General features: G+C 44.3%; 2 protein-coding genes across 2 annotated transcripts; one reads left to right on the plus strand and one right to left on the minus strand.

Annotated features, from left to right (window-relative positions):
• Positions 1 to 1,076: 1,076 nt before the first annotated feature.
• On the minus strand, positions 1,077 to 5,892 carry LOC310795050 (gastrin-releasing peptide receptor-like; the record flags this gene model as incomplete). Its single annotated transcript, XM_083657067.1, has 4 exons — positions 1,077 to 1,340; positions 3,973 to 4,086; positions 4,832 to 5,183; positions 5,585 to 5,892. 4 exons carry the CDS (start codon positions 5,890 to 5,892, stop codon positions 1,077 to 1,079), a joined length of 1,038 nt encoding a protein of 345 aa, XP_083513193.1.
• Positions 5,893 to 8,489: 2,597 nt separating this feature from the next.
• On the plus strand, positions 8,490 to 17,600 carry LOC310794384 (cell surface A33 antigen-like). Its single transcript, XM_083656374.1, has 7 exons — positions 8,490 to 8,625; positions 9,950 to 10,116; positions 10,883 to 11,099; positions 11,508 to 11,672; positions 12,576 to 12,692; positions 13,408 to 13,537; positions 16,161 to 17,600. The coding sequence occupies exons 1-7, from the start codon at positions 8,580 to 8,582 to the stop codon at positions 16,576 to 16,578; spliced, it is 1,260 nt and encodes a 419-aa protein (XP_083512500.1). The 5' UTR covers positions 8,490 to 8,579; the 3' UTR covers positions 16,579 to 17,600.
• Positions 17,601 to 17,764: the final 164 nt, after the last annotated feature.

Genomic DNA, 17,764 nt, shown 5'->3' on the forward strand with positions numbered 1-17,764 from the left:
TTCACTTGCCTATAGACATAAACAAAGTAAAGTTGTTTTATTTGTGTTTAAAGTTGGAAAGGCAGTGATGCTTTCAAATTACCCGCCAGTTTGTTTCAAATTTACTTTGAGATTGTCGGTTTGCAGGGACGTTAAAAAAATGCATATTTTGCAGATGTTTTACGTTGATATTCTTCATATCCCACTGGTTTGCAGACATGTAAAATGCCACAGTCATATTCTGCCGTTAGGTTGTTAATTTTCCATGCAGTGTATTTAAAAAGAATAAACACTACAGATCGATGAAGTGACTGTAACCACAGGACATCTCTGCAGGTACATGTGTCACAGTTCTCATGTTGTTTGACATTTAGAAATATAAGAATACAGTGACAAGGTGCAGGAAGAACATCCATCAATAGCCAGCAGTGTCCATCACTATCATATATACTGTTGTGTATTTACAGTAAAGCACACATGAGGTTTCATCCTGTTATCATATACAACAAAAATAACACAACAAATAATTTAACCCAGTACCGAGTCCTAAAATGCTATTTCACATAACCCATTGATACTTGATGCAGCATTTGCGTGTATATCCCTCACTTGTGTGTGTATCCCTTTAAGACCACGAACCGCGTGACGCGGTCGGAGGTTCCGATTGTATTTACACTTCCTGTGACACGTAAACCTAGTCTGACTCATAATGTGAGTCAAACTAGGTTTGACCAAGTCTGTCAGACTAGTTTGAGCAGGTAAAACAGCCGGCGTTTTGAACAGGAAGTCGCGATACAATGGGTCAAGTGGGCGGAGCTGCATAAGAGTACAGATTTCCTGGTCGGAAATCTATACATTGACCATTTTTCAACATTTAACGTAACACACCAACACACACACACACACGCACGCACACGCACGCACACGCACACGCACACACACGCACACGCACGCACACACACACACACACACACACACACACACACACGCACGCACGCACGCACACGCACACACACACACACACACACACACACACACACACACACACACACACACACACACACACAGACAGCATGAGGAATCACACTCACATTCCCCTACACACAGTCCTCCTGATGCGGCTGCCTGCCATTGAGCATGCTCAGAGTGGCCATGGAGAGATGGGTGCTGCGGACGGAGGTGGTGTGTGTGTTGTGGCGTGTGGGCGGGGCCACGCCACAGCAGCAACACAGCTGCTGGGTGAACTGCTTCTGGAAGGTCTTGCTCAGCAGGTAGAGGGCCAACGGGTTCAGGGAGGAGTTGGTGAAGGCCAGGATGCGAGCGGCAACGCTGCACACTTTGTGAACGAGCGAGGTGTCGACCTGTTGCGAGTGAGAGAGAGAGAGAGGGGTGGGGGGGTGGAGGGGTGAGAGGAGTTTGGCCTCTGTATGTGGAAGAAGCATGGAAGAGAGAGAGAGAGAGAGAGACACACACAGAGAGACAGAGGGAGACAGAGAGAGAGAGAGAGACAGAGAGACAGAGAGAGAGACAGAGAGAGAGGCAGAGAGAGAGAGACAGAGACAGAGAGAGAGAGAGAGAGGGGGACAGAGACAGAGAGAGAGAGAGAGAGAGCGAGAGCGAGAGACAGAGAGACAGAGAGAGAGACAGAGAGAGAGAGACAGAGACAGAGAGAGAGAGAGAGGGACAGAGACAGAGACAGAGAGAGAGCGAGCGAGACAGAGACAGAGACAGAGAGAGCGAGCGAGACAGAGACAGAGACAGAGAGAGAGAGAGAGAGAGAGAGAGAGAGAGAGAGAGACAGGAGCAGGAATGAATACAGCAACCCAATCGCCAAGATAAAATGTCTGCATTGTATGATTCTGGAATCCACAGAAAATATAAATATGAACATTTCAGTCACCGTCTCTTCCTGGTTACGTGCACAAAGCTCGGCCACGTAACCGTAACCCTTGCCCCGCCTCGGAGGAGCCACCGCTACTTCCTGTTTACCTGTTTCCTGTCGGCCCGGGAACAAGTTTCCGGAGGCTCAGTTACTGTAACTTGCGGCTATACCTGGGAGTAGTGATAGTGTGTGTTGTTGTTGGTTCTACCTGGGAGTAGTGATAGTGTGTGTTGTTGTTTCTTCTACCTGGGAGTAGTGATAGTGTGTGTTGTTGTTGGTTCTACCTCGGAGTAGTGATAGTGTGTGTTGTTGTTTCTTCTACCTGGGAGTAGTGATAGTGTGTGTTGTTGTTGGTTCTACCTGGGAGTAGTGATAGTGTGTGTTGTTGTTGGTTCTACCTGGGAGTAGTGATAGTGTGTGTTGTTGTTGGTTCTACCTGGGAGTAGTGATAGTGTGTGTTGTTGTTGGTTCTACCTGGGAGTAGTGATAGTGTGTGTTGTTGTTGGTTCTACCTGGGAGTAGTGATAGTGTGTGTTGTTGTTGGTTCTACCTGGGAGTAGTGATAGTGTGTGTTGTTGTTTCTTCTACCTGGGAGTAGTGATAGTGTGTGTTGTTGTTGGTTCTACCTGGGAGTAGTGATAGTGTGTGTTGTTGTTTCTTCTACCTGGGAGTAGTGATAGTGTGTGTTGTTGTTGGTTCTACCTGGGAGTAGTGATAGTGTGTGTTGTTGTTGGTTCTACCTGGGAGTAGTGATAGTGTGTGTTGTTGTTGGTTCTACCTGGGAGTAGTGATAGTGTGTGTTGTTGTTTCTTCTACCTGGGAGTAGTGATAGTGTGTGTTGTTGTTAGTTCTACCTGGGAGTAGTGATAGTGTGTGTTGTTGTTTCTTCTACCTGGGAGTAGTGATAGTGTGTGTTGTTGTTGGTTCTACCTGGGAGTAGTGATAGTGTGTGTTGTTGTTTCTTCTACCTGGGAGTAGTGATAGTGTGTGTTGTTGTTGGTTCTACCTGGGAGTAGTGATAGTGTGTGTTGTTGTTTCTTCTACCTGGGAGTAGTGATAGTGTGTGTTGTTGTTTCTTCTACCTGGGAGTAGTGATAGTGTGTGTTGTTGTTGGTTCTACCTGGGAGTAGTGATAGTGTGTGTTGTTGTTTCTTCTACCTGGGAGTATATGATAGTGTGTGTTGTTGTTAGTTCTACCTGGGAGTAGTGATAGTGTGTGTTGTTGTTTCTTCTACCTGGGAGTAGTGATAGTGTGTGTTGTTGTTTCTTCTACCTGGGAGTAGTGATAGTGTGTGTTGTTGTTGGTTCTACCTGGGAGTAGTGATAGTGTGTGTTGTTGTTGGTTCTACCTGGGAGTAGTGATAGTGTGTGTTGTTGTTTCTTCTACCTGGGAGTAGTGATAGTGTGTGTTGTTGTTGGTTCTACCTGGGAGTAGTGATAGTGTGTGTTGTTGTTTCTTCTACCTGGGAGTATATGATAGTGTGTGTTGTTGTTTCTTCTACCTGGGAGTAGTGATAGTGTGTGTTGTTGTTTCTTCTACCTGGGAGTAGTGATAGTGTGTGTTGTTGTTGGTTCTACCTGGGAGTAGTGATAGTGTGTGTTGTTGTTTCTTCTACCTGGGAGTAGTGATAGTGTGTGTTGTTGTTGGTTCTACCTGGGAGTAGTGATAGTGTGTGTTGTTGTTTCTTCTACCTGGGAGTATATGATAGTGTGTGTTGTTGTTTCTTCTACCTGGGAGTAGTGATAGTGTGTGTTGTTGTTAGTTCTACCTGGGAGTAGTGATAGTGTGTGTTGTTGTTTCTTCTACCTGGGAGTAGTGATAGTGTGTGTTGTTGTTTCTTCTACCTGGGAGTAGTGATAGTGTGTGTTGTTGTTAGTTCTACCTGGGAGTAGTGATAGTGTGTGTTGTTGTTTCTTCTACCTGGGAGTAGTGATAGTGTGTGTTGTTGTTGGTTCTACCTGGGAGTAGTGATAGTGTGTGTTGTTGTTGGTTCTACCTGGGAGTAGTGATAGTGTGTGTTGTTGTTTCTTCTACCTGGGAGTAGTGATAGTGTGTGTTGTTGTTTCTTCTACCTGGGAGTAGTGATAGTGTGTGTTGTTGTTTCTTCTACCTGGGAGTAGTGATAGGAGCGGTATAAGTAGATGATGTGGATGGGCAGCCAGCACACTGCAAACAGGCCCACGAACACCAGGACCGTCTTGGCCAAGCGCTTCCTTGACTCAACCTGTCAGATGATGCAAAGGCAGGATGGTTAAACGTAAGATGGCAGATAATAAGGGTCACATAGATAAAGATGGTAAAATGATGGCCTATGTTTAAAGACCCCATGAAATGGTATATTACTGCTGAGTCAGTGAGGGAAATTAAGACAAACATCTGATGATTTGAATGGTTATAAATGTACACCTATCCAGCCATGACGACACCATGAAAGATACTCTGCTTGCTAGGAAGTAAAAGTAGCCTAATGAGAGTTCATGATAAGAGTATAGACACTTTCATAGTAGGCTATACAGTATGTGTTACTTTCATTCATTTAATGTATACAAAAGGAACATACTCTAAAGCAGTGGTTCCCAACCTTTTCCCACTTATGGCCCACTTGGAAATCTCAGAAATGTTTGCGGGCCACATCTGACCATAAACAGTACAGAGGCCAAATAATGTCTTCTCAGAGTACTTTTTATTTGAATCATAACAGGAGCTGTCCATCAGCGCCACACAGAAACCAGAAACTCAAAGTGAGAGGCTGTCTGCAAGACACTAATAAATGAACAACTGATTACAAATTAAATAACGGTATCATTCAACAACGGAGAAATAAGAATTCTTTAAAATATAAGAATTAATTTTTCTCTCTCACAAAGATCGTAATGTTTTGCAAATGATTTGGCGGGCCACAATACCACCAGTGGGCGCTGTCGCACAGGTTGGGCACGGCTGCTCTAAAGACAATTTTTGTCACTGGCCTGTCGTCTGGCGTGCACGTTCCCTTCCACAGCTAAATTCGAGGCGCTCCGTATCAGGCTGCGGACGATTAAGGCGTAGTACACTGATATGACCAGCAGGGGGATGGCATAGAAAATGAGGAAGGAAGCCATGGAGTGTATCTTGGGGTGCAGTTCCCCAGCATGGGGATAGGGGGCGCACGTGATGAAGGTCTCATTAGTGGAGGGGACGCTGAAGGTGTGGAGGTCAGAGAAGACAGCCTCAGGGATGGCCAGCACCAGGGAGAATAGCCAGATGAGCGCTGCCCGCAGGACGATGCTGGTAGTGGTGCTGGACCTCTGGATGTCCAGGGGCTTCACGATGGCCCTGTACCTGAGTGTTGGGAAAGTTACTAGTTACTTCTCTCAAAAATTTGGCAAATTGAAGGACTTTACAAATTACTGCATAATAAAATTAATTAGAGGGAAAGTAACTTTTGCATTATTTCCTTCAGTTCTCTTATTAATGCACATGTCACACATGATGACATAGAGGATATTACTGTGATGTGTGTAGTTCTTCATAGATCTAGCCTCTTCATTTTGCTCTCAAAGTGCACCAGATTGATCAATTTTATTTTAAAATGTACCGTTTTCATTCAGGGGGCATGGCCCCGGACCCCGGTCTGGGGGCTGAGCACCCTGAAGGTCAAATCGCCCCTGTATAATTAAGTAGCCTATCAGCAGACAGGGCTGTGACCTACCTATCAGCAGACAGGGCTGTGTGTGACCTACCTATCAGCAGACAGGGCTGTGAGAGTGAACACAGACACTCCAACCGAGGTGAGCTGAATGAAGGGGATGACTTTGCAGCCCACTCTGCCGAACAGCCACTCCTCCGTCAGGTAGCGGCTGGCATCCACCGGAGCGCAGGTCACCAGGAGTAAAACATCCCCGAGTGCGAGGCTCGTCATGAAGAGGTTCGGGACGTTGCGGATGGATCTCGCAGAACAAAACGTCTTGATGAGAGTGATGTTGCCGACGAGCCCAAAGGCACTGATGACAAAGTAAAGTGAAGCGATGACCACTCCGTGGAACACCATCGTCTCGTCTGTGTCGAGTTGTGGGGCTGCGCGACGCATTTGGGCAGCTTACAAATGCTCCATCTCTGCGAGCCTCAAGCCAACTGGCTCCTGAAGAAGAGATGCGTTGAACTTCATATTTTATTTTGTATGTGGATTCTAAAGTCTCTGTATAGGCCCTCGTGAGGGTTCAGTTTTATGAGAAAGAACTCTATGATGATATTTTAATTGTTGTGCCATAGACTGGATTATGTTGTGCGTGCGTCGACTCGGATCTCGTTTTGGGCTCAGCGACCCGCCCATCACCATACATGAACCGACGAGGGTGGCTCAGCAGGTGTTAGTGCTGCTTCATGCCAGCATTGCATTTGACCAGGAGAGGGCAGTCATGAGCCATGGATTTTCACTCCTCCCTAACTTCACCTGGTGTCGTTTTGAGTTGGAATGAAACCCTTCATCCCTCGGCCCTCCATGGCAGCTCCCATGGTTTTCAATCCCTCTGATTTTCTAACCCACCAGTTAGTTCAGATGCATAACCTGCCTGTCTCCAATCATGACACTTTTATTTGTAGGAACAACTGCCAAATGAACACAGCAGAATGTAATTGGTCTTGCCTACAGCCTATATCAGGGGTGGGCAATTATTTTTCATGGGGGGCCACATGAGAAACCCAGATTGTTGCCGGGGGCCGAACAAATATTGTCATGCCGTAACCCATTTATGGGTAACTTTGATGATAGAGAGGGCCACAAAAAATGTCCTCGCTACCAGGTATTGCTGAGGGCTGAACGCGCCAGCGCGAAAAATTTGGTGCATTTGAAGCCAGGTTTAGAGGAATAACTCATTTTAAATTAACAGTTGTGATGTCATTATTCAGTCTGTGCCTGTGTTGAGGGTCACACAAGAACAAAAATGCAGTCTTGAAGCTAAATAAATCCAAAACCAATGAGTTATTTGAGTTATTTAAATGTCTACTTCAATGTAGCCTTTTAGTCATAAAGATTATTGAAAGATATTCCATATTCCAGACTGAGATGCTATAACAGAAGTGGAGTATTGGCCAGAATATGACATGAACATTTGGACACTTATTCAGCGGGTATCTTGCATGTTGCGTTCAGGTGCACTGTGTGTGTAAAAAAAAAAAAATCCAATTCCATCGCGGGCCACACAGGCTACTAATTGTGTTCATGGTTCTATTGTAAATGGAGAAATATCAAACCTTTTTCTCTTTTTTGATATTTGTTCTTAAAGGAAACAGCAGCTATCACACACTAGCCTATAGGCACCAGGTTCTAGTGATATGGGAGCATTTGTAAACAGGATTATTTCAACATAATTTCCCAGCCACATCCACTGAAGGGCGCTACAACACAAGCCAAGGCCGAGTCACAGCCAGCTCAGTGAGAGACAGACCCACACAATGCAGACAATGTTTTAGAGACACTCAAGTCAAATAAGTAAATACAAAGTCTACAATTGTAAATATAGACATAGGCTTATTCTTGAAATCTTGAAATCTTCTCTCTTTCAATTCAATTCAATTCAAAGGGGCTTTATTGGCATGAGAAACATACGTAGCCTATACATTGTTGCCAAAGCAAGTGTCAAATGAAAACAAAAACAAAAGCAAAAATGTGCGTACAGTTAAAGATATAGGAGAATAAAGAAGTGTAACTTTGCACTCAAATATAATACACATAAGTTAGCTTATGAGTATGCTTACAATTAAATATATACTAAGGAGCTGTGTAAACAGCTATGTAACATTGCAATCAGATAATATGCACAACCGTAGTTAACTTAACTACTTAACTCTTTCTCTCACATACACTTTGGTCAAGTAGGCTGCCACCTGTGTGTGTGTGTGTGTGTGTGTGTGTGTGTGTGTGTGTGTGGTGGGGGGGAGGGGGGGGGGTGGATGACAAGCACTCGTCAAACCAGTCTAACTGGACAAAAGGGCTCCTCGTGTTCCAACAACACACATCTTCCGCTGTGTTCCACCTCCCAGAGAGGCGTTTGCTTTTGTCAAACTCATAAAACAATCCCTCCGATTTTTTGCAACATCAAGTTAAACTTCAAAGAGAGTGAAGATAAACCATTAAAAAAAAACACACACACACACACACACACACACACACACACACACACACACACACACACACACACACACACACACACACACACACACACACACACACACACACACACACACACACACACACATCATCAGCAGCGTTCACTTCAAAACCTTAGCCTATTGATTTTGATTTCTTTGGTGAGAGGCCCCCTGTCAGGAAATAGCCAAATAAACAAACAAGCAAAACAACAACAGCAACGTCAAAGAGTAGCCTGCACGTAGGCTATATAGGGTAGTGCTCCTGTTGCCAAAACCATCCTGAAGCCTAGTTGCCTTGAACAAGAGGAGGGGTGTGTGACTGTGTGTGACTGTGTGTCTTTACGGTGGGATGAGGCAAGCTGCAACAAGACAAGGGGGCGGAATAAGAATGTGACCTGGAGAATCAACGGTCGCTGGCATTGGCGGAGAGACCTGTCACTCATCCTGAAGTGGCGCACACCCAGGGCGCATCACAGTCGGGTTTCGATGCAAATATCCACCGTCCAGGCGCGCCGGGTTCTCACTTGCCTGTTGCTGATACATAACGACGTCGTCATTATTGCGGGTTAAGTCGAGTAGAAGTCAACCATGGCTATGGAGGAGAGGATGTTCTCGCTGACATTGTTGTGTCTTGGTGAGTTTTTCCTGTAACTTGCTACACTTTGTGTGGATTAGCCTACGGCTCTAGACTGCCTGGCTGGGCCACACCTGTTTGCGCACCTTCAGCTTCTGAAACTCGCATGTCCTGTGATGTCTCTGTCTTTGATTACCTTGGTTTTCATCAACGAAAAGATCGGCTTTGGAAAGCTTTTAAAATATAGGCGACCACGTGACGGAGTAACATTTATATTAATGTTAGGTAATTTTGTTTCAATGGCATTGATCTGACAGGCTGCCATGATGAGCTACAGGCAATTAGGCCTATCCAATATTGAGCAAATATTGTTTTAAACACTATTTATGAGGCAAGTTTTAAAAATTAATGTTAATAATCACTATAGCCTATGTTGAAGATTACAACAAGATCAAAAATTTGGATAGAAGAAATTCAGTGTTTCAAATCAGACTCGGGTCTATGGACCCATTTCACAGCAACCCTTTGAGGTGGTGAAAGCAGGAAGTAAAGCAGCTGTAGCTAATACCATTAATTATGCTTCCATTGTGTTGAGGTGTTCCAGTGCCAGGTGCCCTCATTAATGCTAATGATTACACCTGCGTGATTTCCTGCTTTACCACCTCAAAAGGTTGCTGTGAAATGAGTCTATAGGCTGTCATCGTTTTTTCTTTTCCAAGAAATTATGAAACATCCAATAGGCTATTTTTAAATGCAATAAGAGCTACAAACCTGTGTGTGTGTGTGTGTGTGTGTGTGTGTGTGTGTGTGTGTGTGTGTGTGTGTGTGTGGGGGGGGGGGGGGGGGGGGGGGGGGGGGGGGGGGGTTGGATGCGGAAGCAGCCACCGCCTGAAACACGTTTTTTTTAAACTATAACCATCATTAATCAGTGGTAGCCTAAATTGGTTAATTAAACTTTAATTAATAGTTGGATGTAATGAGCAATGGGTTGATATAATGTTGACCCAGTAACAATTTACAAAGCATTAAAAACACCAGTTGCACTTTATAATAGCCAGATCTATAATCATTAATGAATCCATAATAATTACATTATTTTGATGGCTATTATAAAGTTGCAACTGATGTTTCTTTGTAAATTGTTAATAGACACTGTGTAAACATTAATAATAATAATAATATAATTTGTTTTATCATTTCATTGTTTGTTAACAGTATAAACTCAAGTTAAATTAACTATTAATTTGCCATTTATTAATGTTGGTATTTATTAATGTTGGTTGTTATAAAGTGCCATCTTTGTATTACTATATGTATACCAGCAACCATGCATCGTTTACCATAATGTGTTGTTTGAAATGGAAATGTGTTTGCCTGTCTTTAGTATTGTCATTAGCTGCGGGCATCCAGGTCAGCATCCCGAAGAAGGAGTATGAGTTTGCCCGAGGCGACAACATCACTCTGCCATGCAGCTTCACACCCAAGAAGCCCGTCAACCCTCTGGTCATCGTCACCTGGTCGTCTGAGGCACAAAAAGTTGGGGCTAAGGAGGTCAGACACACGCACAAAATTCTCTCACCTCAGAGTAGCTACATCCCTGCATACCTGTACCAAGTTTGGTTAGCATCAGACATGATGGTTTTTGTGAAATAGGCTCCACCCACAAAACAATTTAAGTCAATTATATCAAAATGCTGTGGAGTTTCAGAAGTGGCAAAAGAGGTTTTGTGCAGGATAGTTCACACATGCTGTGTGTTGTGGTTTGTGAAGATTGGACAACATTTGTAGGAGTAGCGAAAAAACTTTTTTGGACAACATTGAAATGGCGGAAAATCTAGTTAGACGGGAATGGGCGGGGCCTGTCCCGCGTCCTAGCCTCGTGGTCATCAGGCGTGGGGGTAGCTAGCCACCAGAGAAGCCTTTCACTCTACAGGAGCAAGTTGGTAGAGCTCTTCAACCTAGAGTGGACCCAGTGAGAAGTTTAATTTACCCTTAAATAAGTCCAATATACTAGCGTTAAAGTTGTAACAATGATTTATTTACAGAACACACAAGTGTAAACGGATCCGGATTGTTACAGCTACGACCCCTGTTCCTTGAGCTTGCAAATTACCCTGAACAAGAGACTGAGGCAAGCTTTTATAACCTCTGACCTCATCCCAGGAGGACACTGTATCCCAGGACACTGTGCCTGGCTGCAGTGCACAGCGCCCCTAACTCTGGGAGGAGTAATAACGGGCTTTATCTTATTTCGCGACACTGAGATAACTTTATTTTCTTCCGTCTCTTCTCTTCTATCATCCATCTTGTTGAACAGTCGATTGTCCTCACACACTATTCGGCCACCGGTCAAACTGACATCCCGCCCAAGTATGAAGGCCGAGTGTCGCTGGACAAGGACATCGCCAAAGGAAAAGTCAACCTGAGGCTGTCCTCCATCACACTGTTAGACAACAAGGAGTTTGAGTGTCGTCTCCTGATCCCAGGAGACGACGAGGGAAATCCTGCTGCCACCACACGTCTGGTGGTGCTGGGTAAGAGCCTGCTTTATACACACTGCCCCCCAGTGGGGCGGGGGATCTGAGTCTCTATTTATTTTCAGTAGTAATATATATTGTATATTGTTATTGTGTGTAAAGTGACTTTGAGTATTTAGAAAAGGGCTATATAAATCGAATGTATTATTATTATTATTATTATTGATGGTTAAACTCAATCTGTTTTCTGATTAAACTGTGTTCTGTGTTGTGCGAGTTATGGCAGTTGATATCACAAGATAATGAGGTGACAACTAAATGTAAAAAATGGCAAATAATTGTAAAAATAAAAAATGCTAAAACTAGAAAATAAAAAAATCATTTTCTCACTCGGCGTCTCTTTAATGGATTTTTTCATGGAAAAATATGATCTAGAGAAACTGATGACATTCATTTTTGTCCTAGTGGCTCCATCTACACCCATCTGTGCGATCCAGGGTAAGGCCGAGTACGGCCAGAACATCAACCTGACCTGTGTGTCTGAGGAGGGCTCCCCGCCTCCCACGTACAAGTGGCAGAGTCGGGATGTCAGGAAAGCTCTTCGTGGTCCAGACCCCAGGACCACCGACAGTAAGTTTCAACAGAACCCCTTTCACCATCTGTCAGGTGTCAATGTTCAACACAGAATGTAAATACAGCATGGCTGCTTTCCATGCCATCATAGGGCAGCAGTCCACACAGAAGGGGAGTGTGCGGGTCGGGTGTGAATACTGCTGAAGCGATTAGTCAAATGACAGAAAATGTATTCTAATTCTGATCATCAATTAATCATTTTAGTAATTTATCAAGTATACATGCCAAGCATTTGCTGGTTAGAGCATCACAAATGCTAAGAGTTACATTAGCAATGTAAATGTAATGCTAAGAGTTGCTGCTTTTCTCCTTTTCATATCAATATCAAATGAATACTTTGGGTTTTTGGGGCTGCTGGTCAGACTAAGTAAACAATCTGAAGACTCACTTTGATCTCTGGTATTTTGTGATGGGTATTTGTCATTACTTTTGACATTTTATAGAGTACATGATTAATTGATTACTTGGGGGGGGGGGGGGGGGGGATCAATAGATTAATTGATGATGAAAATGTTAGTTTCAGGCCTAAATGGTCACACAGGATGCAATGCACATCAAGAAAGAAAGAGATTAGCACCATGTTATTCAGGGTTTGTGTGTGAAAAGAGTCTCTGTGCATTTTCAACGGGCTTCATAAGAACAAGAGATATCGTATTTGATCAAGGCCTCTAGCCCTTTAAAACGTGATGCAGCATTTGCGTGTATATCCCCCATTTGTGTGCATATCCCTTTAAGACCGCGGTCTTAAAGGGATATGCACACAAATGCTGCATCAGGTATCAATGGGCTAGAGGAGAATGTAATCCTTCAATATACGATAAAGCATGACATCACAGCAAGAGCGATATATATAAGTGACGTGTGTGTGTGTGTGTGTGTGTGTGTGTGTGTGTGTTTCAGAGGGAGGTATCCTGTCTCTTTACAATATCACCAAAGACACATCAGGATACTACACCTGCACCTCCGAAAACAAGATCCGCTCTGCGTCCTGCAACCTCACCCTGACCGTCATGCCACGTGAGACCAACTGGGGATATAGTATTTATAATGAGAATATTTTTACCACTTAACTTCACTTTGTTTATTTGTCAGGGACAATGCAAGACAACATTGTAACAAGTTACAGTAACATGAAACATATGCGATGCATATAGGATATCTAGCCAAAGCTAATTTGCAATCCCTGTCCCTGGGTAGGCTTTTCTAATAAAAGACATAATCAACAAAGTGCAAACATAAAAATTGTGACACGATCATACAAAATTTACAGTAGAATTAACTACATCAGTGATCAATGGTCGCAGGTTTGATTTTGCTTCAGCCAGTGTTTCACCTTTTCATTAAAGCTTTTCAGATTAGTTTGCATTTTTATTTCTGTTGGTAGGGAATTCCACATGTGTGTGTTTCCCTTCTACTGAAAAGGATGACTGACCGAAGGTAGTTTTGCGTTGGGCCGCTCTACAATTGCCATTCGCTGATCCCCTTGTGGCAATTCTGTTGCTGTTTATTTTTGTGACATATGGTGAAAGTACGGCTGGGACGAGATTATTCACACATTTAAAAATCAATTTGACAAACGAAAACTTAATGAAGCTGTCAAAACTGAGCAGCTTGTACTTGTGTAGAATTATACAGTGGTGCCATTTCACTTGTTTTCGATCCAGTACTTCTTTCTTCATCATACACATGACATGCTGATCCATCTTGGGTTCTGTCCCGTTCCGTCCTGCAGCTTCCTACAACATCGGCTCCACTGCGGGGATCATTGGCGGTGTCGTGGCAGCTTTGATCATCATCATCATCATCGTCTATTGTTGCTGCTGTCGCAAGAAGAAGAACACAGAGGAGGAATACCCCATGGGGTACAGTCTTTCTCTCTCTCTCACACACACACACACACACACGCACGCACGCACGCACGTACGTGCGTGCGTGCGTGCGTGTGTGTGTGTGTGTGTGTGTGTGCGTGTACGTACGTACGTACGTACACGCACACACACACACACACACACACACACACACACACACACACACACACAGTCACTTTTGGGGTATTTACATAGACTTACATGCATTCCTCTGGAGACTTACCCAAACCACTACTTACCTAACCCTGACCTTAAATGGTAAATAAACCTTAAACACATTTTTCCAGCTGTAAACCGATGTCTATGGCTTTTGAGTAGTGTTGCTGAAGGATTCTGGGCAGAATCTCCACATTTGAGAGTAAACTATTAGAATTCTAAACACTATAATTATAATTGAGAGTGCCCTCTAGGGGGTTGAAACTAGGGGTGGGAGAAAAAATCGATTCACCTAAGTATCGCGATTTTTAATGTCACGATTTTTTGAATCGATCTTTTATTCCAGAATCGATAATCGCATTTTTTCTGTTTATGTATGAAATGCTCCCACTTTCATCAATCACATATAGAGCGCTTCCCTCTGCTCCGTGGCTCATACAGCCAATCATGTACCTTGTTAGTACAAGTGACACGGAAATAGCCAATCATTTAACAGACAAACTCCGAGTGCACCCGCCCCATGACCCGCCCCCACTCACACACAGCCAATCATATCCCTTGATCCAGAGCAGAGAGCCCCGACATCTCCTGGATGCAGCACTGTCGAGTTGCAGGAAAATAGACAGTTTGTGTTGTGCTCTGAAAGGGTCCCCCCCCCCTTGAATCAAATTGTACATTATCAGCTTTATTTTAGCAAGAAAAAGTAGCGCGAGACCCATTCCTGGCTAATGATTGAGTCTCGCATTTTGGTCCTCCGCTGACGCCACTCGTTTGATCTCACCCGGCGTTACAAATAATTCGATGTGGTTGAGTTTCAATTCGTGTTAACGTAACGTGTCAACATGTATCCTATCTATTAATAAGCGCCCGGGAAATTAACGTTAATGTTAAGACACCAATTTCACAAATACGGACGTCTGCAACGTTACTTTACGGAATGGCATCCGCAGCTCAATTCGCTTCTGTCAGCAGAGACAAAGTTGAACTGTTGGAAAGGATTTACTTGTACTTTGGGACAGGAAGAATAACTAATTGTGTCATCTATTGAGCACACAGCTTATGACTTTATGTCTTCTGCTTGGGCGGAGAGTCTTGATGCGTATATAAAACTGATATGGAGAAATGTACCGCATTTTCAGCGAGGCAAGGCTTTTTCTCGTCCAACCACCGGCGCGCGGTCCCCAGCGCAGTCGCCCTCCAGCCCTACAGCCTATGGCATATCTGTAGCAGCAAAACCCAGGCTTTTCTCAGGAGGTAGAGCGGGTCGGCCAATGACGCAAGGGTTGGCGGTTCGATCCCCGCTCCCTCCCAGCTGCTGTCGTTGTGTCCTTGGGCAAGACACTTAACCCTCCTTGCTCCCGATGGTGTGTAGGCACCCTGCGTGGCAGCCTGCCGCCATCGGTGTATGAATGGGTGAATGTAGACTACCTACTGATTGTAAAGCGCTTTGGATAAAAGCGATATATAAATGCAGGCCATTTACCATTTTCCACACCTCTGATTCACCTAACGTTAACACTACAACCCTGAAATACACGTTACCAAACGTTCTTTTAGAAGGCTGGCAACGTTAGGCTGTCATCAAAGTAAAACGTCACCATGTCTGTAAATTACTGCTTGCAGTTGCACTCATGTCTGTGTGTGTGTGTGACAAATTAGACCTACCTGTGTGCCTTGAAAATAAGGTGGTTCAAAATAAAGTGGCTAAATGCAACCTTTTTCTTCTCATGTTTTTTGTTTATTAATTAAAATTATCAATAATTATCGATATAGACTGATATGAAAGATGTTATATCAATATGCTTTTTAACTATATCGCCCAGCCCTACTATGTTATAATATACAGTCTCTAGAAGTGTATGATTCAACTTTTCCCATGTTCTAATCTAGTGTAAAAAAACAAACTGAAAAAAGAAAAGAAAAAAGAAACAAAAATCGCAATAAATCGTAATATCGAATCGCAATAATCGTAGAATCGCAATACTTAAGAATCGCAATATATATCGAATCGGCACCCAAGTATCGTGATAGTATCGAATCGGGAGATAAGTGAATCGGCACAGCCCTAGTTGAAACCCACTTTCGCAGTTGGGTCTGCCAAAATCTTCGGTTCCGCTCACATCACCAAGAACACCCGCTCTGACCTTCATCCATGGCTTTTCCACACAGAGTCAGAGGCATGGATGAAGCTCAGAGTGGGTGAAGGTCAGTGTCCTCCAGTCTGCATGTGTGGAAGTGTCCCGATGGCTGTGCCAGCACCCTGTGTGGTAGCTTGCCGCCATCGGTGTGTGAATGTGTGAATGCACCTCCTCATTGTAAAGCAACCACTGACCCCAAAATCATATGTTTACCAACTGGGGACACTGCTTTTGTCCCCAGTTGCACAAGCCGTCCCCAATCTCTTGGTGTTATGAAGCCACATACTGTAACCCTCCATCTGACCGATGTGCGCTCTCTTCAGGGTCCGTGAGGATGGAGAGCTCACTGAAAAAGAGCCAATGCGAAACGGCGAGAGGCAAGAGGAAACGCAGGACGATGTCCGAAGCGACGACGACTCCAGTGTGAGGAGCCCCCCGGATCGCCGCGACCGCTATGAGGAGCGGAGTGAGCGGGAGTACGACCGGCGCAGCGACTACGACGACCGGCGCAGCGACTACGACGACCGGCGCAGCGACTACGACGATCGACGCAGCGACTACGACGACCGGCGCGACAAGCCCAAGGACCGCAACGAGCGATACGACGATGACCGCCGCTACGACGACGAGCGCCGCTACGCTGACCGCGGGGACGACCGCTACGACGAGCCGTACGAAGATCGCGACAGACCGCCGCCCGTGCCGGCCAGCAAGCCACCTAGGATGGATTACGACGATTAAGACCCCAGCCTGTACCAACAACCTTCTTCCCTCTGTTGCCTTGTTTCCACGAACTTTACTCCCATGGCAGCCATTTTGAAATGTTGTCATCACTCAGGGTAGGAAGTTCTGCCCAGAGCAATGTTCTGGAACTTCATATTATGAATTGGACAAATTTACAATTTCATGGATCCCCCTGAAATGCTTTATTAGAAATGAATGTTTGAAAAATCTGGGGGGATATGTTCGCATTTTAAAGTAATAAGGTGTGGCCCACTGTACAGTAACCTAACTAGTGGCTACAGTAACTTCCCTGCTGAAGCAGTCATTGTAGTTTATGTTCCTGAGATTGATAGCTAATTTGAGTATAGGTGTAACTGAATAGGTGTAACAGTCATCTGGGTAGACTTCCCCACCCCGACTGTGACATGAGTTCAAAATGGGAACCAGGTGAATCAGCTTCATGGTAGGCCTACACTGCTACTGCCTTGTCTGGGTCTCTTCAATGAGTTGTCAGTTAGCCAACGAGCCAGATTAAAAAACAGAAAGGCCTACCTGCTGTCAAACTATCAAAACTGACCGTGTATCTTTCTCTGATATACAGGAGACATTTTTTTAGGGTTGATATTTACATCAGAGGTAGTTGTGAAAGACATCTGGCTGAACCACAGACATTCAGGTTTGGCTTTTTTTTTTTTTTTGTGTTGCTTAAACAATACGTTGACATTATGTCAGTATGGCATAATGTCAGTTTGTTGCTTTCAGTGTTTGTTTCAAGATGGCTTCTGTTCTAGGGGTGGAATGGGTGGTAGTTTTTTGTTTGTTTGTTTTTTGTTTGTTAGTTTTTGCAATGCACTGAAGCCAATACCTCTGTATAAAGAAGTGGGCTTCAGTATGTTTTTATCATGATATGTTTTAATTCTTACATAATACTATATTTTTTTTTTTTGATGGAACATGGTCCATGGGTGCTCTTTGGAAATATGTGGCATCCATAGCTAAGGGCGTGTGTGTGTGTGTGTGTGTGTGTGTGTGTGGGGGGGGGGGGGGGCGTGTTTTAGTGGGGGGAATATTATTTTTCTTGTCTATTTTTAAAAAGAATGAATTCAGTGCTGCACCCTAAAGGCCTGGTGGTGCCCCATGGGCCTTTTTCACAGCAGCCATTTTGTGTCTAAATGGCAGGGTGAACTAACCTGCCCAGATGGGG

The sequence above is a fragment of the Poromitra crassiceps genome (assembly GCF_964638095.1).
Source record: "Poromitra crassiceps genome assembly, chromosome: 20".
Taxonomy (NCBI): Eukaryota; Metazoa; Chordata; class Actinopteri; order Beryciformes; family Melamphaidae; genus Poromitra; species Poromitra crassiceps.